Below are 24,728 nucleotides of genomic sequence, written 5' to 3'. Positions count from 1 at the left end.
ATGTTGTAGGTGTGGCCTTGCCACGTGCAGTTAGTACGGAGTAGTTAGTTTTTTTTTTTGGTTTGTTTTGGTCTTTGCCCTCATTTGTATTATAAAAAAAGATTTGCAAAAAAGCAATGATGTATGGAAAAGTGAAAATGCAATATCACTTGAAAGTGGGAATTGAAACCAAACTAAACCATGGAATTAAACAAATAAAAAAACAATAAAATACTAAAAACTGAAAGAAAAAAACTCTCAATTCTCTCTCCCTTTTAAAGTGTTTAGACATATTGTACGTCAAAAGGTCTTGCGCGCACAAGGTGTACAATAAATTTATTGTACACCAACATAACTTTTATCCATTTTTCCGTAACTTTAACCTAGTTTTGATTAACTTTTATATTAGTAAAAAAAAAAGTTGATAGAAATGATTAAATGATTAATTTTATACATTGTTAGTGATTTTAAAAAATTAAGTTTTACTAAAATGAAAAAATTTATTACTTAAAAATAGATAACTTTTACATATATAAGCTTAACTTTTAAGCATTTTGAGTTAACTTTTACTTCGGTGTACAATATTTATTGTACACCCATTGTAAATAAGAATTTGTGATTGCACGTTTCTGATGTGTTGTTACTTGTTAGCAACCCAATCGTTGTCAGCCCGAGCGATCGAAGCATTAGCAAGTTCTCTTGTTATTGGTCACTCCATTCGTTGTCATTTGCTTTTGTATAATTGTTCACCACTTTTATAGAGCGAGTTGATTTCTATAACTTAGTGATGATGATAATATGACACGGTTTCAAAAAATACAAAATCGTTACGGCGGTGGTCGCAATTGTTCCGAAAAAATATAATTTTTATTGCAACCCTCAAATCCTGAAATCAAAGCCGCACTTCCACCATCGCCGGCGGTGTTCGCAATTGTTCCGACAAATCGATTTCAAAAATGGAAAATGTTCAACAGGTTCGTCAAATTCACCCATTCCCCTCTCTAATATATGAATCTATTTCAATGAAATTTCATTCTCACAAATCAATTGAATCGGATTTCTGCAGATTTTGGAGAATCAAGTTTTAACAGTTGCGAAAGCGATGGAGGATAAGATCGACGATGAAATTGCAGCCCTAGATCGCCTAGAAAGCGACGATATAGAAGTGTTGAGAGAGAAGAGGATTAAGCAGATGAAGAAAATGGCGGAGAAGCGTAGCCGTTGGATCTCCCTCGGCCATGGCGATTATTCCGAGATTCCTTCTGAAAAGGAATTCTTCTCTGTTGTTAAAGCCAGTGACCGCGTCGTTTGTCATTTCTATCGCGAAAATTGGCCTTGTAAGGTTAATATCTTTCGAATTCTCTTGATTTTTCATTTTTTGGAAATTTGCTATTGTTGCTGGAATTGTGTTTTATTTCGATATATATTTGGGGCAATATATTTATGGGACTTTTTTAGCTCAAATGGGAGGAGGAAATAAGTGAATTCCATATTGAATGATGCATTTTACACTTTTACATGAGAATCTTTGGATGTTTTTGGGGTTCATGAGTCCATCATATAGTGGGGAAAGTTTAGCAACCTTTCGGTAAAGTTGAAATGAACATTTGCCGTTTTTTTTGAAACTTCGTGCCCTGTGGGAGAGGAAATAGGATCAAGGTTGATGTTGATTAACTCGTTATGTTCTCTTCATTAAGCCTAATAAGTTAAAGAGTGTAGAAGAAAAATAAGTTGATACGTTTTTTGATCAAATTGAATTAAAAAATCGCCAATTGTTTGGGATTTAGGATGTGTCATGGAAGAAGAAAATAGATCCGGTTGGTGCTTGATTAGCTCATTTTTTGGTTTTATATTGCTTAGCCTAACAAGTGAAGAGTATAGAAGGAAAACAGATTATGATCAGTCCTTCTTGTATATGGTCTTAATTGAATACTCAAGAGTGGGGGAAAACATTGGAGTTTTATAGGTGGTCAAGTTAGACTAAGAAGGTTATATTGATTCACTCACTATTTGGAGACAGAGGGAAGCAGAGAAATGATCACTTACTCCCTTGCTTGGGAATTAAGCCGGGAAGAAAACTGAGCATTTGAGTGGGGATTATTAATTTATATATCCCGTAAAGGGTAATGAGAGGATTCTTTTTATCTTGGTTTACAAGTACTTATTCAGAATCATGTAGGTGAAAGTCTGTCGGAAAATTTTCCTCAGATATTGGCCGGGGAGTTTATTCACCTCTTTGCTTATGTTGCTGTCATTACTTCCTTTTTCTTATTTTCTAGAAAGATTTCTATTTTGGGTTCCGTATAAATGAAGGTGAGGCTCTTTGACTGTCAAGAGGCAATCTAGAGTTTGAATTGTTGGAGGTATTTAATTAGATTCTTTTGATATGGTTGATATTATCTCTATCTCTCTGTGTTGTGACTTGTGAGTCTGTGTCTAGTTGTCTACTATAGTACTATCCTAAGGTCTCTCTGGTTCTGGCAAGGTTGTTGCCCTTATTGCCTTATTTGTGTCGATGCCTGGCTGGACTGTTTGGTTTTTCTTTTAATTTAAATAACTTCTGAAAGTCATCTCCTCAGGACTTGTCATTTCCACTTTCCCCTGCCAAAAGATATAGAGAGAGGCATGTGAATACTGAGCACAGTTTTAAAGTGGTTGGCAGAGTGTGGAAAGAACTTTGAGACTTTAAGAGTTGCAATATCTGACGGTTCTACAGTCGGGGGATTAATTAGGACTTGATGAGAGTTTCTGCATGTTTCTGTTGTTAGGGTTGGTAGTGTAGCTACGAGGTTAGGTAATGGTAGTGGTTAGATATGGTATAGCCTGTATTTTGTTTGTTTTATGGTGAATTTTGGAGGGAATGAAGCCAGAATAGCCTCAAAGCGGTTGTCCCAAACCTTGGGTCAATGGCTTAAAAATTTGGGTCATCTCTTAGTTAGTTGTGCTGGTGAAATTTATTTGAAGCTAAATTGCATGGAAGACTTGCTTATGATTTATCTAGGCTCTTTAAGGAGTCAGGTTTCCTCCAAAGGCTGCTTTTAGGGTGACTCAAGCTGTCCGACAGGTATATGGGAAAAGCTCATATTGTGTTTTTTAGGTGAATTTTGAATGGTCTGAAACAGAGCAGTCAATGCTAAACTATTTATTTTTTGATTTATCCCCATGTTATTGTACTTGTGAGTAAGGGGTACATCAATACATACATCCCATACATCACAATGAAGACTACTATTCGTTTGAGGGAATCTGACTTATTCAATTGGCTTTACACTTTCAAACATTACTTAGAGCATGTACATTGGAGCTCTTGGAGTGGCTCTCCAAATAGCTCTCCAACAAGAAGTATCTTAGCCAAACATTGGGGCTATTTAGAGGCTCTTGAGTAGTTCTTCATGGAGAGCTACTTCAAGGTGACTCTTGGCCAAGACACCTCCAAGAATTGATTTTTGTTGACAAGTGGAGAGTCACTTGTTTGTAAAAGACAATTAATTATGAGATTGAATAAATAAAAAATATAATATGGGACCACCAATAAAAGAGATTGAAGAGCTCTTTTGAAGAATCCACCTATGTTACGTGTTTTTTTGGAAAGGGTTCTTGAGAATGTCTTGTAGAGAGAGAGTGGAGAGCTAGTTGGTGAGCTCTCACCAATGTACATGCGCTTAGTGTTCATTGTGCCTTCATGAGTTATACATTGTAATCTCTACCTCTGAGTCAATTTGTATGAATTGGGGCGAAAAAGGTTCTAGAGATTTATGTTTATGATGCTTATAGGACTAATGGAGTTAAAGAAGCAAGATAATATGAGCTATGAAGTGCCTTTGGAAGAAGTGTTTCATTTGAGGATGTTATGAATTGCCACTTGCCAGCAGATACTGCAAAGGTTATCTTATCTTGGTTAGAATATTTGAGTAGCATTGAAATGTGAGATTACAATATTATATCACGGATTGTGTCTGTCCTGTGCAGGTCATGGACAAGCACTTAAGCGTTTTAGCAAAGCAGCATATTGAGACACGGTTTGTAAAAATTCAGGCCGAGAAAAGTCCATTTTTAGCTGAAAAGCTGAAGATTGTTGTCCTTCCCACCCTTGCTGTTATAAAGAATGCCAAAGTTGAAAATTATTTGGTATGTTTTCTAAACCTGCTATTGTAATAGTTCAGTTTTGAGCAGCTTTTAATAAACTCTTAATAAAATGTTAATTATATTTTGTTAAGTTAATTTCCATTTTGATTTTCCAATTATTGAACGAGCATTGATAATCATAGCTAGTTTGGTATTTATTACTTACATGTTTTGACAAAAAAAAGGTTAATAAAAAATAAATAAATTATATGTATTACTGATTTGTTCTAGCTACCTCGTGTCGTTTTGGTTGAGAAGCCAGCATAATGCTTCTTGCTAGATGTCAATTACTCAATCTCTTCTCTATTTTCCACTATCGTTATTTTATTCAAAGAGGGATTAATATCAAAAGAAAAATAATAATATTAGAACTATCTCTCTCTCCTTCCCTTGCTCTTCTGTCATCTCCACCCATCTCACCGGCGAGGACTTGCAGTAAATCGCCAACAAACACCAACGAATCACCGCCACCCTTGTCTAAAGAAATTGATACCAATCACCACCGGAAATATGAATTAGTTGTGAACTTGTTACCCCAAATCAAGTCACAAGTTGAGAAGCTAAAGTACCCAAAACCCAGTTTACTACTTGAATTTCTCTCCCCTCTGTTCTGACCACCTCGGCGCCGCCCCTTGGGCCGTTGCTGTAATTCCCGGTGACTGGTTCTAGCCACCGTCCGACCTCCCCTGTCAATTACTGCTGCAACGTTTGTTGTGCTACCATTGCCATACTTATGTCTGTTGCTGTGCTTCCTTAACAAAAGAAAATACCCAATTACAAAACTACGTATGAGGTATAAATGCTTAAGCCCATTTCTTTTATTTTAAATAAAAGCCCAAAGTGATAGAAGATCCTACTATTATGCTTTTTAATTTACCTAAGGTCCCAAACAAAAAATGTATTTTCATACTTTATAGAATTTTAATTCACTAAAGGGATTTATATTTAAAGAGTATCTTTACTTGGGTAGTGTTCTCTTCACCTGAATTTCACTTATCTTATCTTATTGGCCCTGAACTTATCTTATTTTATCTTATCTTATCTGAACTTATTGATCCTTATGTTATCTGAATTTATTGACCCTTATCTTATCTTATCTTATCTTATTGACCCTTATCTTATCTTATCTTATCTTATTGAAACTTATAGTATTACCTTATGTAATATTTACCTCACCTTATCTTATCTTATCTTATCTTATTTTATTGGCCCTGAACTTATCTTATCTTATTGACCCTGAACTTATCTTATTTTATCTTATCTTATTGGCCCTAAACTTTTCTTATCTTATTGGCCCTTATTTTATCTTATTTGATCTTATCTTATCTTATCAGACCTGAAATAAGTGAAAATAAGATGAAGAGAACAGAGCCTTGGTTATTATAAATGGTTACTAATTGTGGAATTTTAGTACTTACATGGAGTAATGGAATCGAAGGTTTTACTATGAAGTAGGAATTGGGATAATAAACATTGTGGAATTATAGTTTCCTAAATGAGAATATGGATGAAGGTTCAAGTATTTTAGTCCTTACTTCGTATATGGATGATCTCTAATTATTGGTATATTGTTTAATTATGGAACGGTGAACTTGGGAAAATGGTGAATTATTTTAACGGAGGATAGTTTTTGGAGTATAAGATTTTTAACAATAAGCGATCGAGGTAATTTTTATGTCCAACGTTTAAGCCCACATGCATGTATGTGTTAAGGTCTATATGTGAACTATATAAGTGTGTGCATACTTGTAGTTTGAGAGTATGGTTCCCATTGGTTATATTGATTTTCTTGTCTGAATTTAGATTCATAGTTGAATTGTATTGGATGATATGAACAAGTATTATTCGATGAATAAATGAATAATTTATGATTGAATAATATTTTTGATACAATGATTGAAATGATTATAACCTAGAAAAGTCATTTGATTGGCACTAGTATTTGTGATGGAATGTTTTGAGTTGGATTAATGGCCTTTAAATTGGACTAAGAATCTATAATAAAAACTGTGAGAGAGAAACCTTTTGAAGGTTGGAGCTTGGAGTTTAAGGTGATTGTGGAATTTATTGATTGATTCTCGCCGTATGTGGCAATTTGAAATTAATTACGCCGTATGCGGCAAGATGGTAAACCTTCCTCATCTCTAGTGTGACTGTTCAGGGACTCACGGTCATAATAAAAGCTAGAGTTGAGGGTGTGCACACTAGAGGTTATTTGAAAATAGTTGGCCAACGAAGATTTGTTACCTCGAATAGACTGTCAGGGTCTCCCGAGTCTATCTATTATTCAGTAGATTCTCAGGGATTTCCGGATCTACTTAGGAATGGAGAATTTCGGAACTTTGGAGTAGAAGGGTGGTGTTTATATGATTAAGAGAAGAGATCCAATAACAAACCATTAGCAATGTCAAATACTCAATTAAACTACTAACCTAATTTAGTTTATTTCATCTTTTGTTATTCAGTGTCCTTTGGAACAATATATCTCGAATTTCATGTATATTTGTTATTTGTGTATTATTTTTGTTCCTTAAATATAGTACTAAGTTTTCTCAATGCTCGATTAAAGTAGACTTCTGGTACTTTGCTTACATGAGTAGTTCTTGTTTGTTGTTTGTGTTGTTCTCCCATTTGGGATTGAACCTGCGACGACCCACTTTATTATGATGAGCATATGACTATTATCCATCCACATGTATATTAGTGAGGATGACGATAATAGAAGTGAATGTATTATAAAGGGGGTTTTCAATCTTAAATTCTTAATAGTTGGTTTTATTTATAAGTTTTTTATAATTGTAAGTTTTAATTGAGATAACGTAAAGAGGTTTGTAATCTTGATTATATTTTATTGGTCTTGAGATTTTGTAGCCTCGCATTTGCCCCTAGTTAAATGCGGCGGTAATACTCCGATTCTTTGATATTGCTTCCGCTTTTGTTTAAAATATACAGGTTTATAAATCCCATTTTGGATGGGTGTTGGTATTGTTGAATCAAAAGCTCTTGTGCGCACAAGGTGTACAATAAATTTATTGTACACCAAGATAACTTTAACCGTTTTTTTTGTAACTTTAACCTAGTTTTGATTAACTTTTATATTAGTTAAAAAAATTTGATAGATAAATATTTTAAAGGGTTAAATGATTAATTTTATACATTATTAGTTATTTTAAAGAAATAAGTTTTACTAAAATGAAAAAATTTATCACTGAAAAATAGATAACTTTTACCTATATATGCTTAACTTTTAAGCATTTTAAGTTAACTTTTATTCCGATGTATGATATTTATTGTACACCCATTGTAAATAAGAATTTGTGTTGTCGAATTTATTTCAGGTTTTAAATAATCCCAAATCTGGGTTGTCCGATTTACAAAGGAAACTTTGTCGAGTTTTATACTCAAATTAATATTTTATTTTAAGTGATATTTTAATAGGGTCTAGAATTGGGTTATTACAGCTATCCTTGTGCACAACAATCTATCAAAATAGTAATTTTTGTCAATTTTAGGTCGGTTTTGATGATCTTGGTGGCCGTGATGATTTTAGCACAGAAGAACTAGAGGAGAGATTAGCTAAGCATCAGGCTATCATCTTCGACGGTGAATCATCAGTAAAACCCTCAAGAAGTCAGGGACATACCAGAAGTGTCCGACAAAGTGAAACCCATGATTCGTCAGATTCAGATTAGAGTTGTGAGGCCTAGGTCACTTCGCCTTTCTTTCATGATATTATAATCTTTTTGTATGCAGGGAAGGAGAGGGGGCAAAAACAGAGTTATGTGGAGGGTGAAAGAGAAAGAAAGAGGTACCATTTTTAGGTTGTAGTTCATTTGTATTGTACTATGATCAATCGAACGAATTTGAGTTCAGCCTGTATGATATTACTTTTAGCCAAATTAGTAGCCCACATATTACTGCTGTGTAATATTTATTAGCTATGTATTAGTATTGCTATTTAAGTATTTTCGGTCAGTTCAATGATCTTTTTTCACATTTTCACTTGTTAGTATTTGCTGATTGAGTCTCAATTTGAAAGGTACCTAAGCGTGGCCAAAACATAGTTTACCTTGGCGCTGAAGAGGATTAACCCCTCAATAATTCTTCCTAGTATCCCAATTCTTCAAGGCCGGCAAAGAAATGATTTCGTCAGACTGCTTGGCCATTCACTACGGCAGGACTTTTGGCAAACTTTCCTTGTTCTTTGCTGTTATTGAACACACTTGCAAGTGATGAAGTAGAAGTTGGATATGTAAAGTTGTTTTTTCAAATTGTTGAGAGTCTTGATATTAATAAAGAAGTACAATGTTTACCTGAGGTACTCGAGCTTAAGAGGTAGCTGGGTAGGGATGAAAATGGGTGGGATTTGGATTGGGTGGAGCATCATCCGCATCCATCACCCGCTTATATTCGCTCAACTCGGTCCATTTGTCACATGCTTTACTCATCACCCGTATTCCGTCCATCTATCACCTGCGGGTGGATTGGGTGATATATGGGTGAAAATTATTAATTTTTGAAAATTGACCATCTAATATATAACCCCAAAAGTAAAAGGTTATATATCTAAATTTATTTTCGAAACAATAATTATTTCTTATCACAGAAGTATATTTTATTACCAAATAAAATAAAATAAAATAAGCACTAATTTTAATAAATAGTGGCTTTATCAACACGTTTTATGTTTAAATATTTATAAAAAATAATTTTTTTTTTGACGGGTATATAAAAAATAATATATATAAAGTAAATAGATGACTATATCGAGTGATAAATGTGTGATGGATAAAAAAAATATCACCCTAATCCATTACCCACTTTACTCATCAAATGCTTTTCACTCATCATCAGCTTTTAATCCATTCCGTTTAATTAGAGGGGGTGATCGGGTAAATGGATAATCTACCAGATCATTCCATCTGTAGACTCCACCCGACCACCCGCTAGTCCTTCTACATTCTACAACTGGCGAACAAATAAAAATCACCAACTGCGAATTGACGGTTAGGGAGTAAAACACTAAAATCTTTTTCCCCCTCTTTTAAATGCGAGTACATATTACTCCATATTCAACAAGTTGTTACATTAGTCCATTACTCTATTATCATTTTCCAATGCGAAAAACCATCAATGAACACGTCTCCAAAAGAGGAGACTAACTATTACCAATGCTTACTTTTACTTTTTCTTTGGACGAACCAATGCATATTTAAAAAATTGGATATTTTAATTTTTTTTTTTTACATTCACGTTAAATCTAACATATAATTATATAACCAGCCCATTCATCGAACGTGTCGAAAAACTAGTATGATCAGTAAAGAAACGGGTTGATTGTGGGTTGAGCTTCCACATACACCTTTCGAGTCTTACCAACTACTATGACTATGACTCAATCCCGATCAACACGAGTATTTCAAAGCCAAACGATGGTCACAATTGGGTAAAAATTTTAAACCCTTATTGGGTTCATGCGACCGAAACGGACCCTCATCGGCTCATTTCATACACTCAACGGACTCCACCACCCGCTGGTCCTTCTACATTCTACAGGTGGCGAACATATAAAAATCAGCAACTGCAAATTCCTCCCTAACATTGAACGTCACTCGTCGATTGCCGCCAGTTGCCGCCTACTCGCTACCGCAATCCGCTGCATTTCTCTTCCATAGCGCACCTGCATCAAAGCCGAAATCATGCTGCTTCAGCTCCCTCGACTCACGAACTCTCTCCGCGAGCCTTTCGATATCGATCGTGCTTATCTTCACCGCAAAACAATTCTCCAAAGTCTCTCTCCTCCTAGGTATCCTTCAACAGTTCTATTTTATTTGTCAAAGAATTTGCATAATCAATTATTAATTTTCTTATTCTAGTTCATGTATACAATTCTTTGATTTTTTTGTGTTTGTATTTGTAGTAATGCGAACTCGCTTGATGAGTCGGAGCTAGCCCGGAAAATTGTATATGATTGGGAAGAAGGTATGTAGAAATTTATCAATTTAAATGCGGATTTCAGTTTTTGGACTTTGAAACTGATGTAGATTGTACGATGACTTTAGTTTATAGTGAAATCATTTCAATTTTTGTGATCATTTTGTTTCCGGAGTTGAGTTTTGACATGACCTATGTGCAATTGCCTTTTTTTAGCTTCTCCGGAAGTGAGACAAGCGTATAAACATTTTATTGGCGCGGTTGTTGATTTGATTGATGGAGAAGTCGTGTCTGATGAGTTTCGCGAGGTGGCATTGACTGCTTATCGACTCTTTAGTGAGCAAGGAGATGAGGATGAAGATAGCCGAAGGATTGCTGAGAAGAAGTATAGCTTCTCACTTTTGTATTTATGTTTGGAACTTTCTTTCCATATGTGGTAAAATTGTACTTGCTGTGTGCTTTAAGCTTTATTGTATTGTAGTCGTTGTCTTTCTGTAAGTGGAAATGTTGATCAATGATGTATTTTGAAGCTTGCAAACAGTTGACCATGGCATTGTTTGGTAATTTGTTTTTTTACTAACTTTTTGGTGTATTTGGTGAATGGCTTGCTGAAAAACTTTTGAATTGGTGAAAGTTTTCTGTATTGCATCTGTAGCAATTATGTTCATTAAGCACTCAAAGCTTTATTTAATGTAGTTGCATTGCTCCGTATTATTGTTGTCTAGAATCTAGGTTTATGAAGGAGCATCTATCGAAAGTGACGAGTTTTGGGCCCTCTTATCGTTCCAGACCTTCCAGTAAGAGAAAAAAGAGGATGTTTTTATATGAGAACCATAAACAATAGGAAAGAGGAAAACAAATAAGTGAAGGAGCGTGTTATAAAGTATAAACGGGGAATTTGATGGCATTGTAGGCTGGAATGGGGCTCTCTCAGATTTTTTTCTCTGAACTCATTTTGGATGCATACTCTTTTGTTAGTGATGTAGATTTTCCTCCTTTCCTAAAGGGTTTCGAACCAACTGTTTAAAACATTTTTTTTTGTCCTTGGTGAAAAGGGGTTGAGAATTTGAGATAGAATATAAATGATGATTAAAATATCAGTAGAACTTGTTATCTCTCTTCGTGCTTCTCCACGCTTTTATCACCAAATTGGTGCCAAGTTCATTTGAACACCTGGTGAGGATGGGGAGAAAAAAAGCTGTTGAAGATGGAGTGTATTCATGATTGGACTTGGGAGTTTGTGTATGGAAATACTGTATTCTCTGCTTCTGTTTTCTTTTATCCTTTCAAACAATTTTTTTGGAGGTCCCATGGCCAAAGAGAAAGTTTATAACTTGATATTATCCAACATATGGTTTCTATTTGTGAATCTGACTTTTGTCTTAACATGGATGCAGGTCAGAATTACAGAAATTACTGGGTCATGCTGTTTCTGATGGTAGCATACGGAAAGTAGTACAATTGGCTCAGAGATTATGTAGTCTGCAACCTAGAAATAATGCAGCCACGTCAAATTTAGATAAAAATTTGGTTGACGATGGTGTAGAATTTGGATTTGATCTTGATTTTAGACATCCTTCACGGTTTCTGTTGGATATTCCTTTGGAAGATGAGGAAATTTTGGGGCCAGAGGACTTGACTCCTTCAACTTCAGTTTACAGTGATTGGCCTGCAGCTGATGCTGCTGGTAATCGTTTTTCAAACGTTGGGATTAAGTATGATTTAAAATGGTTAAGAGAGTCATGCGATATGATAGTGCGAGGAAGTGGCTCACAGCTTTCTCGAGATGAACTGGCCATGACGATTTGTCGGGTTCTTGAATCTGACAAGCCAGGGGAAGAGGTAAATTTAGAGTTTAACTCTTTTGTCATTCCTCTTTGTCACCTTTTTAAGTTGCAATTAGTAGCAAATAGTTCAGACCATAACTTCTTTTTGTTGCAGATTGCTGGTGATTTACTGGACCTTGTCGGGGATAGTGCTTTTGAAACTGTTCAGGAGCTTATCTTGGTAAGATTTCATAACTCTTTTTTCTGTTACTTGTAACTTGTTTCCTTGTAGAAATTCAATCGTGTTTATTTTACATGGATCTTTCATTGCTTTATTGTCAAAGTTGTTTTCACTGCTACTACTCAGATACATAGTTTCTGGGGGACATTTTTTAATTTTTTTTTACTGAAAGGATAAAATACGTATCAAGAACAATAAGAAGAGAGTACGTCAGAAGAGTTTAAAAATCTGTTAAAGGACGAGCATAAGCAGTTCTTAACATCCAGGGATTGTGATTGTTGGTCCGTAAATGTTTGTTTGCTAGCCATGCTAGGTGCTGTTCCTGGTGATTTTTTTGTAAAAAGGAAATCATTAGACCTGAACTTTTGAAAATATGAATAGACATCAAGATATCGAGTGATCCAAACTCTATTATCGAATTGATACAGATGGTCCAGTGGCATGGTGCTAAATTAATTCTTGACAAAAGACTTGGCTAGTGGAATTGCTATTTTGGCTAAATGAAATTCAAGTCGACCTGCTTTTTTCAATCTATTGTTATTTGGGAAGAATAGGACTTTACAGCAGCAAAGAAGGCCTTTGCCTATTATTTTGTTTTCCATATTGTTGATTCACACTTTTCTTTCCTGTTTGTTGCTTTTAGCACAGAAAACAGCTTGTTGAAGCAATTAGTTATGGTCTGCTGGTGTTACGGTCTGATAAACCTTCTTCAAATGCTCAACCACGCATGCCTAGTTATGGGACTCAGGTATTTGTTCAATGTTCCCGTGTAAGTTAGTTGCCAAGGAAACATCATTGATTATGTACTCTACATGTATCATTTTCAGGTCACTGTGCAAACTGAGTCTGAGAAACAAATTGATAAACTTAGGCGCAAAGAGGAGAAACGACACAAGCGTGGAGTTGTGCAAGGGATTGAAGATGACTTTTCATCTACAAATTTTTCTTCCTTACTGGAAGCAAGTGAGAGGAAAAATCTCTTTGACGATGTGATTGGAAGTGGGCCCGGGCCTCAGTCATTAGGAATTTCTGCACTTCCTCAAGGAACGGTGAGAAAGCATTTTAAAGGCTATGAAGAAGTCATAATTCCTCCAATACCAACAGCTGCAATGAAGCCTGGGGAAAGACTGGTATTGATCTTGCCACCATGCATTCATTTCTTCTCATTGATCAATTGCGATTCCAGATTTCCAGTACGACAGTTGTGCTTTTGAAGGCCCGTTTAATATTGTTGGTTTCTTCATTTCTGTCTTTTCGGGGGAAGGGAGAACATCCAACAAGAATAGTAAGATAATTGGTGATTTTTGTATTTATTATCTGAACACACTATCAACAATAACAGAGTATTTCGATACTTTGAATTGAAGCAAGTGATGCAATATTGACTAAATAAAGGGCACACCAAACATGGAAAAGGAACAAGCAAACGTTTATTATTTCCCCCTTAATTTTTTCTAAGGACTATGGAGTATAGATGTTCTGGAATAATTTTAAGCAACCAATGCGGTACTCCCTCCGTATTTATTTAAGGGATACACTTGCCTTTTCCGGCCGTATTTATTTAAGAGATACACTTGCCATTTTTAGTAACTTAGTAATCCCACCATCTAATTAAATAATACATCTAATTTACCTTATGACCCACCATCCTATTAAACAAATAATTTCAGAAACCTACCCCACTTCCCACCCCCCAAAATGACATGGTCCCCACTTATTTACTTATTAAAATATCTACCCAACCCCACTTGCTTTATTATTTTATTTCGTTCAATTTTTCTTCTTAATACTTGTGCCCGGCCAAGTGTATCTCTTAAATAAATACGGAGGGAGTATGAACTAAACTCTTTTAGCGTCTTGGTTTTTTGGGTTATGGTCAATGTTTTTCCCCGTGCTTCTCTTTTTCCTTTTCTTTTTGTGGGAGGGGGGCTCGGTGGTGGTGGGGACAATTAAATTAAAATAGTTCTTGGGTGGAGGGCACAGGGGTTTAAAGAGATAAGTGAAATGACAAATGAGAGTGAAAAAAGGGAATTTCTTATTAGGTTTTGTTGATCAGTTGATGAGGCCTGACCCTTAGTGTTCGATTAATTAGGGAGTGAATCATACTTATACTGTATGATTCGAATCTTTAAGATGAATGGTAAGCACTTTAAGGGTGTTTTGTTCAACGTATAGGATCTTAATTAAATAAGTTACAGGTCCTATGAATTTTATAACTTCAGATAAGTTCTAATAAGGTCCTATAAGGTCATACAAAGTTTCAATAATGTCCTATATGTTCCAATTAGGTCCTATAAGTTCTAATAAGTTCCAATGAATAAAATATGTAATATTATATTGATTAGTACCATTATTATATATTTGACTATTATTTATGTTGTTATATGAAATAAATTATATTTATAATGTTATACTACCTCAATTCCTATATGTTCTTTACAGTTACTGTTTTCACGCGAATTAAGATAAAGGAGAGGGTGAGCAAGTGGGGTAGTTATTTGCAAGTGGGTGAAAGTGACATCTTGTTTAAGTGTGAAAGTAGATTAATAAAAAAATCAGAATAGAGGGTATAATTATGCAAGTGGGCCAATAAATGTTGCAAGTGGATGAATAAAAAAATCAAAATAGAGAGTATAATTGTAAACATTGTATTCCAAAAATAGAATAAAGCATAAGTGTAAAGAACTTTCAAGAACAGACTTAAACGGAAAGCGTTAAAAATTTAAGGAACGGAGGGTAGTATAAAATAATTTATGGTTACTAATTTACGATTAATAATTATCAATGATATGTAAATATTAATTACTATTTTAATAATTTATTATTATCAATATAATTATAATGGTAAAGGCTAATTAACATCTTAAAAATTACGATCACAAATCAATGAATGCTCTTTTTATGTACGAGTATTTAACATATTGGTGAGACATACACCAAATAAACATATGCGTTGTAGTTATTAATATTCGCAATCAACTATTATAAATATTCTAATGGCTAAAAGTTTAGAAATAGTCTAATAAACTTTAAATCAAGTCTAATAAGGTCCAGTAAGGTATAATAAGATTCAATAAGGTTTAGTAAGGTGTCTTATAAAGTCCTAGAAGATCAGGTCTTATAAGTTTAATAAGGTCCTACAAGTTAAATAAGATCCTATAACTTAAATAAGATTCTACAAGTTAAATAAGGTCCTATAAGTTCAGATAAGTTCAGTTCAGATAATTTCAGGTCTTAAAAGTTGAAGAGAGCACACCCTAAGAAAACATGTTCTTGTAGTTACTCTTTTTGGGTAGAGCAGTTTTCTTCTTGGTGCTTGGGGGTATTTTTAGGGTTATCTTTGAGGTGAAAATAAGATTGACATTTATATTTCTCTTTAGTTTATGAAGGACTTCATAATAAATGTATTTTTTTTAATTCCATTGAATGAAAATTCTCCTAATCTGAAATATCACATATTTAGTCATAAACTCTGAAAAGTGAAAAAGCCTTTCTCTAGTTACATATTTGTTGTTATTTCTGGATATTTATTAGTTATATATTTTCTTGAAACCGTAGCATTTAAATGTATAATTTCTGTATAAAAGCAGAAAATGCTAGGGCAAGGCTGTCTAGGGGTGGTAGATGGCTCAAAACTTTAAGTTAGGTAGTTGGGTACTAGAATGATTATGATAAGATGGCTCTTATTTCAAATTCCCACTTATTTCCTCCTTTTACAAGAGAGTAGCAATTAAGTTTAATTCTTTTGATGCTTTTCTTGCTACAAATACATGGGAGCCTGGGTATAAGATTTGGGTCCATCTTCCTTCCTGTGTGGTGTATGGGGTATTGTTACCATGTGGGAGAGTAGGATGGCATCTAACGCTAAAATCTTGTTCCCGCTTATTCAGTTCATTTCTTGATTATGGGAGGCTACTGTGCCCACGGTTGCCACATTTCTGTTGAGATTTCTTCGATTAAACATTTCTTTTGTTTACATTTCCTTGGTGGATTTTATTGGCTGGCTTCAATGTGATTAAATGTGGTGGAGAGGGATCAAACTGATCTTGGGTTACCCTTATTATTAGGGGATTGATGCATGTGTAAGGTTGTGAGTTGGTTGATTTTGTAAGCTTAATTTACATTATAGGCTGATTGGGAGCTTAATGTATCGTCCAAGTTGGAAATTTGTGTAACAATGATCAGTTAGACTAGTCTTCCAATCTGGTGCAAATGGTTCTACGGTGTTGTGTTGGATCATGTTCCTAGGGTCTTGACGACATCATGTGTTCTTTTCGGGCCTTACTCTAATCAGGTTTGATAACATGTGGATCCTGTGCGGTAACTCTGAGAACACGGTTTTGTGTGGCGGAGAGAGTGGCTAGTGGAGTGTCGGACTGTTGGAGTGGCTTTAGGTTCGTAAACAAGTTCAAATATATCAAGGACAGGTTGAAGCCGTTAAATTGGATGAGTTTTGTGACCTAAAGATAAAGGAGTAACCGAACAATTATTAGTTAGTCTAGGCTGATATTTTGTTAGCTTGATTTCTAGAACAACTCTTTGTTAAGGATGTGGTTCCGGAATTTTGTCCGAAGTCCGAACTCAGTTCCCTATGGCATAGCGACGATAGCGTGATTAGGAGCAGCTATGATCTTCAGAATTTGAAATAGATGAGATGTATTTGTAGCCCTTGAAAAGTTTATTTAACAGGCATCAATATCTTCTTCTCTTGGGAAAATATTAGGTCGTTAACGGGGAATACATTAGTTTTTGAGAGGGATTTTTGTGCAAGGGAGCCGCCATTTTCTAGTTTATATTTTTCCCCTGGCCTCTAAAGATTGCTTTTTGTTTGTCACACTCCTGACTCCTGTTCCCTAGCTCTTAATGGACGGGGTTTATGTCTTTTTAGAATTCCATTGGAGGAGGAACCCCTACGAGGAAGAGATGGTGGGAGGTTACTCTTATGCATCCTTGATTCTGTTTTTGTGTTTGCTGGCCAGGATATTTGATGGGCTGTTTGGATTTCACAAATCTGTTCTTTTTTTTTTTAGCCATTTAAAAGAAATTCTCCATTACAGCATTTTGTTTCGTAGAAGAACAAGCTTCGAAGTGGGTGAAGCATTTTTATGACTTGGTAGAATTTCAGTTGTGGGAATTTGCATGTGTGGGGTCAAACAAGTGCACAAGGCTTTCTCTCCACTTGTTGCATCTCATGGGGCTTTCTGTAGATTGTTCTCTTCTAATTTTGCATGTTATTGGAGTTCTATTTTTCTTTTTGTTCAGGTGGGAGTTTCCCCTCACCTTGCAATGTTTCTTTCTCTTAGAGTCTCGTTAATGAGCTTTCTTTTTCTTATGTTTTAAAAAGGATTTATGGTAGCAATTTTTTCCCCAGCTCACTGTCCTTTTATTTGAACTATAGCTTACTGATTTCTGAAAGTAGTTTTGTTTAAACAGAGGCTGAAACTATAGTACCTTTGTGGAACAGCCCAGAATGAAGCAAAATATTGTCTTCATCTTAATTTTTGCAATTGTGAAATGCTTATACAACAACAACAACAACAATTGTGAAATGCTTATCTAACATTTTAATCAATTGTTTATGTTTTCTACCTGCTTGCGCTCAGTGATCTTTTATTCAGTTTTTTAGGGTTCAATGGTAAGCTGAGACTTCATGCTTACGAGTTACGATGGAGAGGTGTATCTTTTTTGAGTTTTTATCTCTGGCTGTGGACCCTTTCAAATGTACTTCCTTTTGCATTTGTGTTATTGCATTAACTGGTAATTATCTGCCTGCAGATAGAGATAAAAGAATTAGATGAATTTGCTCAAGCTGCTTTTCATGGATACAAATCCCTCAATCGTATCCAGAGCAGGATCTTCCAGACAGTCTACAACACTAATGAGAATATTCTAGTGAGTGATTAGTGAGCTACTCTACTACTTTTTTGTGGCATAAAGCAACATTGTCTGAAGTGTCACCTTTCTATATCAGGTATGTGCCCCAACAGGAGCTGGGAAAACAAATATAGCTATGATTGCTATTCTGCATGAGGTATGATTTACTGTTTACCAGTAACTCATGCTGTCTTTCAAAGTGTATGTTAGTTTCTCTAGGCATGCTCACTGAAGGTATTCATCACTGATGTTACTTAGGGTGCACACAAGAAGGTGTCAATAATAATGAAAGCATAGTTTCTTGTATTAATTATACTTTCTTTTTTCCTTAAAATTGTAACACTTGCCTATTTTGGGATGTTTATAAATAATTGCAAGTTGCAACACTTCCCTATTTGGGATGTTTATTTGGGTGCAACTGGGTGACTGAATAAAGTAATGTTCGTGCTTTCACATGGGTTAACTCTCAACTTCCGTTCTCTATCCTTTTTTCTTACAAAACATGTATTAGAGCGTGTTTAGTAACATCCAAATGTTTGGATGCGAGGAGAGAGAATCTGTTAAGATATTAAAAAGAATACAGTATGAGAGAGGGGAGAGAAAAGAAGAGGGAGATGGAGGCCAAGAGAGAAAATGACTTCATGAAAACATTTTTTGAAGACCAAATGTTTGGTGTTAGGAGAGGGAAATATATAATATTGCTCTAACACCCAAGTGTTGCAGGTTTAAGGAAACAAAAGAAGTAATATCTATGGCATATTTTCACCAATTTAGTTTTGTACTGGCCTTTCCACTTACTCAGTTCTCTCCCTTTTATTTCAATGAAAAGGGTTGAAGAGTGAGGCTCTTCGACTTTGAAACTGCTTAAAAATCTTCCATATCTTGGATTTAGTTTGTTGATCTAGGTGTTAGGGCTTGGGGGAACTATGCGTCCATGACTGATTGATTTCTTGAAATTTCTCTCATCAATCTTACATTCTCATTTTACCCTTTTTATTTGAAGAATCAACAAAGCCAGCTGTCCGGTGTAAACTTAATTATATTAATACACCCACTATCTATTACAAATAATGTCAGATTGGACAGCATTTCAAGGATGGGTTTCTGCACAAAAATGAGTTCAAGATTGTTTATGTTGCTCCAATGAAGGTAAACTTATCTGCATTTTTCTTGCTTGTCATCTCCCCTTCATCTTTTAAAGTACTCCCCCCCCCCCCCCCCCCTCTTTTGTTTTTGTTTAATGCCATTGATGATTTTGTCTCTTTTCTTCAGGCATTAGCTGCTGAAGTCACATCGACATTTAGCCATCGGTTAGCTCCACTAAATATGATAGTAAAGGAGCTTACAGGAGACATGCAACTTTCTAAGAATGAGCTTGAAGCAACTCAGGTCTCTTATTGTTCTCATTTCTACGTGCTTTTACTTATTGTGATGTGGTTGTATTGCTGTATTTAACACGACCCATCTTTCTGCCTCATGTCAACAGATGATAGTGACCACACCTGAGAAATGGGACGTCATCACGCGGAAGAGCAGCGACATGTCGCTTTCGATGCTCGTTAAGCTTTTAATAATTGATGAAGTGCACCTTTTGAATGATGATAGAGGCCCTGTTATTGAAGCACTAGTTGCTCGTACACTTCGTCAGGTAAAAGCCTTGAAGTTATGGACATATCTCTGTTTCTGTAGATATCTACACTGAGCATAAAATTGCTGATAGAAGATGATGATTTAAGAGGTTTTTACTAATTGTGTGTGGCAACCTATTACAATTCTAAATATAGAAAATAGTACAGCAACCTATTTGAAAATGATGGCTTAAGCTTTCTTGTTACTCTAACCCATCGTTACCTGATTCGCGGCACCCCCCCACGAACCGCGAATTGGTTCGTCCGTACCAATTTGCGGTACGACGACGATCCAATTCGTGGTGGTTCGCGATCTGAATCGCCGTCATCGGCATACCGAATCTGTAGCCATAAATCAAGTAATTGAAGGTCGGGGAAGGCGAATAGAAAAATTAAGTTGGGGCTTTTGTTTGGGCAGGAAATCCGAGATAAATACACTGTATAATTGTTGTTTTCCTTGGTAAAAGAAAAACTCAGCTATGGCTGCTCTGGAAGTTCTTCTTTTGACATTTCTTTTGTTCTTGTGCTGTCTTAGGTCCAAATTACGACAAAGCCTTCTGTTACTTTTTTTTTATTTTAAAAAATCCTTTCATTGTTTTTATTGTTTCAATTGGGTCATTGGGCTGTCTCCTTTCTTTTATCTTTTGAAAATTGGGCTTTGTCTTCTGTAGTACTTTGTTAGAGTAAATTGCAAATGATTGTGTACTGTGACCAAGAACAAACTTTGACAATTTGATAATATATTTTTTATTAATTTATAATTGGACCGAATATTACAGTACTTCGAACCATGATACAAAAATTTGTAGCAGAAAGTACCCAGCGACCCCGAAAATCAACTCACTCGCGAACCGCAAACCCGAACCCGTACCATGTACCGAAACGAACCGCGAATTAGGTTGCTTTACTCTAACCTGGCAAGATTCTCTGACGTGCTGGTTTTAGGTTAATAGTTGGTTCTTTGTGAATCTTAACCGGAAGCTCACTCAATTAGGTTCATTCATGTGAGATCTTCCAAGAATTTTTTTATTTGAAACTAGAATGACAACATGCCACCATAGCAGTTTTTGTTCCTTGTTAGTTAGCTTCTTGACTTACAAATAAAATCATCAGAGCTTCACAGAGTCGGAAGTTTTGCAAGCAGAGGCTGTTACGGTGAATGTCTTGGGTGCTAAACATTTACCTAAATTTCCTACTGGAAGTCCTTGAGATCTATCATGCTCTGGTTGAGCTTTTGGGAGCTTCTACTACCTTAAAGGAGGTAGAGTATGGGACTATGGGCCTATGGGGTGGCTCGCAAGCAATTTTTATTTGTTTGACATTTGCTAAACAGAATAAGATAACATATTTTTACAGAAAGATATCATTGACGGGCAGCATCCGTTGGTCATCTCATGTGCTTATCGAACTGGATCCCTTCCTACCTTAAGAATTTTATACAATTCGATGTATTCGTGTTTCGTAACACTTCCAATTCATCAGATAGTCCAGGTTAGTTGGATAACCTTCAATCCCATGTTCCTGGAACATTGTAGCAAGATTGTAAGAGTCAGTATGAATCCTGGTCGAGAGCGCCCACTGCAGTCCATTTAATACTGGACAATTGGGCAAACGTGTTGCAACTTGCAATTATTTATCATCCTGGTTTTAAACGAGCAGGATATTATTATGAAATGATCAACTTTTTTTTGAGTGAATCCCTACATTGCTTTCTCCACCAAGCAAGCTAGCAATGTGACAATGTCACATAATGGAAAAGATGTTATGAATCCTCATCTTCAGTCACCCCATCCCATATATCACAAACAAACATATTTTTTGGAATCTGCCTTTTTGTGAGTTTATCACTTTACCTTGACTGGCATCCCATAACACCAATATTGGTAGAGAAACATTTTTAATTTAGGTAGATGTTTTCGATTCCAAAGTATGTAGGAATTTCATGGCAGAATGGGTCTGTTGTAATGTAACTGATGGAAGCTGCTTTAAATTTTCTGGTAGGTTGAGTCGTCACAATCCATGATCCGCATTGTGGGTCTTTCAGCCACTCTACCTAACTATTTGGAGGTTTGTCACCTTAGATCTTTTTGTTTGTATCGTTTACGTAACATTATAAATTTTTTATGATTGATAAAATTATGGCATACGAACCATTTAGGTGGCACAATTTTTGAGGGTGAATCCAGACGCGGGGCTCTTTTTCTTTGATTCTACCTACCGTCCTGTGCCTCTTGCACAGCAGTACATTGGTATCAGTGAGAAAAATTATTTGGCTCGCACTGAGTTGCTGAACAAGATTTGCTACTACAAGGTAATATTTCTTCATAATTTTGCTGAATTTTCTTTTGAAGCGAGTGTTTATCACCAATAGTGCAATAACTTCATGACAGGTAGTTGATTCCTTAAAGCAAGGCCACCAAGCAATGGTCTTTGTCCATTCACGCAAAGATACTGGGAAAACTGCAGAGAGACTGGTACTTCTTTTTTAGTTTTTCAGTACATTTAGGGATTGCTTACCCATTTTATTATGTAATGTAAACAAATAGCAGATCTCCGTTGCTGCATTAATGAAAAAGTAGACAATCATGAAATTTCTGGTTTTAATTCTGTTTGTCTAATTGTGAAGCTATTTGGGATAAGATGTTTAGTCTAGCTTCCTTCTGGTGCTTATCCATGGGGTATTCTGGGAATGTTGCTCATTGATGTTCAGGATGATTGACACCTCATTTGTTTTCTTTACTTCTTAGATATTCTTTGTTTGTCTTATATAATTTGATTTGATTATTGGTGAATGATAGTTCTTTTAAGCGTGTAGAATAATATCTGAATGACATAATAGAGAAAAAAAAAATGCAAACCCCCACAGTCTCAAATCATCTTGCTGGTATGAATTATGAATATTGTTACTAGAGGGATCACATTGCAAGAGCTTTTAGTTGATGCTAGGAGATTGTTGGTGTAAAGTTTATAAAAGAGCAGACCATATTATATCTTGAACGTTAGTGGAAAGTGGGAACTTTAATGTAATTGAGACTAGCGAGAACTTATGGAATGAGGATGTTTAGAAATGAACAATAACCCTGAAAATGGATTGGTATAGAAGGATTGTGCTATATCTTTGGTCATATGCCCTATTCAGCTAATTACCTGTTATGTCTTTCTAATTCTGACCTCCTTCAGTTTTTTAGTTTTTTATTGGCACACTCATTATAAAAATATCTAATCCTTGTCTTCCCAACTAGTAATATATTAGATAGTCAATTGTGCAGCATATTGCTGCTACCCCATGGAGCTTTTGTTGACATAAAGTTCTCCAGTCAAGACTTTTGCATCTCATTCTGTTATGACTTTCTTTACTTCTGAATTGCTAAATATCGCGCGAAGACATGAAAGGGGAATACCAGAACAGGAGAAGAAGCCGTCATTTTGGTTTTCCTTTCTTGGTTTTAAAATTTAGGGTTATATAGCAAGGAATATCAAGACAAACGGTTATGATATTTGCAGCTCTTAGTGCCGCATATACGCATTTATTACATTTCCTAAATTGGTATTATTTTAGGAATTCATGACAAAATCACACGTCGATCTGTGTTATTGATGTCAATTATGCTTAATATTTACACTTTTACTCTCCTGATACTTAACCTCAAGGGCTGCACAATTGCACTTATCATTTTCCTAAAATAAATTATTTTCTAGTTCGAGTTGAGTACCTAAAGGGCTACAGTTTAACATTTCATTTTTCTTGTTTGCTTACTATTAATCTTTGTTGTCTACAATAGGTTGAGCTTGCCCGGGAGGACAACAATCTGGAGCTTTTTCAGAATGAGACACATCCACAGTTTCACTTGATAAGGGCGAGGATCTTACTGTCTATTCATTATACTCTTTGTTAACATGACTGTGTTCGCTGATGAAGTTTAGACTCTATGCATTTCAGAAGGACGTCATGAAGTCTAGAAACAGAGAATTAGTTGGACTCTTTGATTCTGGGCTAGGTATTCATCATGCTGGAATGCTACGTTCTGATAGGGGTCTCACTGAGAGACTTTTTTCTGATGGATTGTTAAAGGTAAAATGTTTTCAACTGTTATTCCTGTATTGTTCATTTCTTAATTTGAACTCTGTTCATCTCATGTATAAAATGTGCTTCAGGTGCTTGTCTGCACGGCAACTCTGGCATGGGGAGTAAACTTACCTGCTCACACTGTTGTGATCAAGGTTTGCTCTTGTTCTTTTCAATTGCTCATAGACATTCTTAAAACTAAAGCTAGAGTCTTTTAGATAAAAAATTGTTAGTGATGGTTGATATCCATTCTTCAAGGTGGGTATCAACCACAAAAGTAGGGCTACAGTTGTGTTCCATGTTAATCTCATATTTTGACATGTAAAAAACTTATACTAATAGGGAGGATAACATTTTATAACATAGAGGTCTAATAGTCCTTATGAATTGTCTTATGCTTGTTGTGGTCAATGTAAGCCAACTATTGATATGATGATATGTATTGTTTGTCATAAAAGAGTCTTGGTGGCATTTCTAATATGAGGCTTTGTCTAGCCATCCAATGGTTGGTATCTAACTGTGAATTTAATGCATGTATGATGTATGATATGTTGTGCAAAACCAATTATAATCAAGCTCCTGTATCATGTGGCTACCACATGGATCTCTCAATCATCATGTTACCGCGCCCCAGCCTCACATCTCAATATTTTCAAATTGCCCCCCTTGAGAAAATATGATAAAAGCTGCACTCTTTTAATCAGATACATAACTTGCATGGGAGGAATATCTGGCTCGATTTATCTTGCTTGCAATATTGCCAATTAATAATTTTCTTCTCAATTTAGTTATATCTCTGTTTCTTTTTTCATTAAAACTCATTTACACAGTTACTCCGTACATAACTTACATTCATTAATTTTTTGTTTATTAAAATTTGAACTTTTAGGAGTAGCTAATTTTATAAAAGAGAATATAATTGTGCATAAATGTATCATAATCATTTGCATTAAATTATATGGAGTAAATTATTTATTTAACTAGTTCTTTAACCCGTTCGATGAACGGGCTATTTATAGAAAACATGAGAGTATTCCTCCAACACTGACATGTTTACACCAAAAAAAATGGAACCCCTTAAACCTTAAGGTTAAATCCCATTGATATAGAGTAGT

The 24,728-nt window shown here is 35.4% G+C and overlaps 2 protein-coding genes across 9 annotated transcripts in view; both read left to right on the top strand.

Moving 5' to 3' along the window:
- Window positions 1–645: 645 nt before the first annotated feature.
- On the top strand, window positions 646–8,421 carry LOC110789887 (thioredoxin domain-containing protein 9 homolog). 4 transcript variants are annotated; one of them, XM_021994605.2, is made up of 5 exons: window positions 646–953; window positions 1,046–1,321; window positions 3,949–4,107; window positions 7,858–7,912; window positions 8,144–8,421. In XM_021994605.2, the coding sequence occupies exons 1-5, from the start codon at window positions 936–938 to the stop codon at window positions 8,149–8,151; spliced, it is 516 nt and encodes a 171-aa protein (XP_021850297.1). In that variant the 5' UTR covers window positions 646–935; the 3' UTR covers window positions 8,152–8,421. The 4 variants fall into 4 exon arrangements, 3 of the variants coding, with proteins under 3 accessions (XP_021850297.1, XP_021850296.1, XP_021850295.1); XR_002533676.2 differs by having other exon boundaries at window positions 651–953; window positions 7,617–7,912; XM_021994604.2 differs by lacking the exon at window positions 8,144–8,421 and having other exon boundaries at window positions 7,858–8,100.
- Window positions 8,422–9,596: 1,175 nt separating this feature from the next.
- Window positions 9,597–24,728, top strand: part of LOC110789885 (DExH-box ATP-dependent RNA helicase DExH14) — a 51,286-nt gene continuing 36,154 nt past the window's right edge. For 2 of the 5 annotated variants that reach the window (XR_008921697.1, XM_021994601.2), the window contains exons 1-18: window positions 9,608–9,910; window positions 10,025–10,086; window positions 10,255–10,423; window positions 11,436–11,880; window positions 11,980–12,045; window positions 12,689–12,793; window positions 12,873–13,175; window positions 17,821–17,937; window positions 18,017–18,076; window positions 18,997–19,068; window positions 19,192–19,308; window positions 19,406–19,567; window positions 21,549–21,614; window positions 21,706–21,858; window positions 21,938–22,021; window positions 23,330–23,404; window positions 23,488–23,619; window positions 23,703–23,768. Coding sequence is in view for 3 of the 5 variants with exons in the window: in XM_021994601.2 (XP_021850293.1) it covers window positions 9,804–9,910; window positions 10,025–10,086; window positions 10,255–10,423; window positions 11,436–11,880; window positions 11,980–12,045; window positions 12,689–12,793; window positions 12,873–13,175; window positions 17,821–17,937; window positions 18,017–18,076; window positions 18,997–19,068; window positions 19,192–19,308; window positions 19,406–19,567; window positions 21,549–21,614; window positions 21,706–21,858; window positions 21,938–22,021; window positions 23,330–23,404; window positions 23,488–23,619; window positions 23,703–23,768 (2,361 nt within the window). In the remaining 2 variants the exon portion in view is untranslated. Of the gene's footprint in view, window positions 9,911–10,024; window positions 10,087–10,254; window positions 10,424–11,435; window positions 11,881–11,979; window positions 12,046–12,688; window positions 12,794–12,872; window positions 13,176–17,820; window positions 17,938–18,016; window positions 18,077–18,996; window positions 19,069–19,191; window positions 19,309–19,405; window positions 19,568–21,548; window positions 21,615–21,705; window positions 21,859–21,937; window positions 22,022–23,329; window positions 23,405–23,487; window positions 23,620–23,702; window positions 23,769–24,728 lie in introns of those variants that run through there. The other 3 variants (XM_056829270.1, XR_008921698.1, XM_056829271.1) reach the window with 3 other exon arrangements.

This window comes from Spinacia oleracea, chromosome 5 (genome assembly GCF_020520425.1).
Source record: "Spinacia oleracea cultivar Varoflay chromosome 5, BTI_SOV_V1, whole genome shotgun sequence".
NCBI lineage: Eukaryota > Viridiplantae > Streptophyta > Magnoliopsida > Caryophyllales > Amaranthaceae > Spinacia > Spinacia oleracea.
This window is presented reverse-complemented; position numbering and strand designations above follow the sequence as displayed.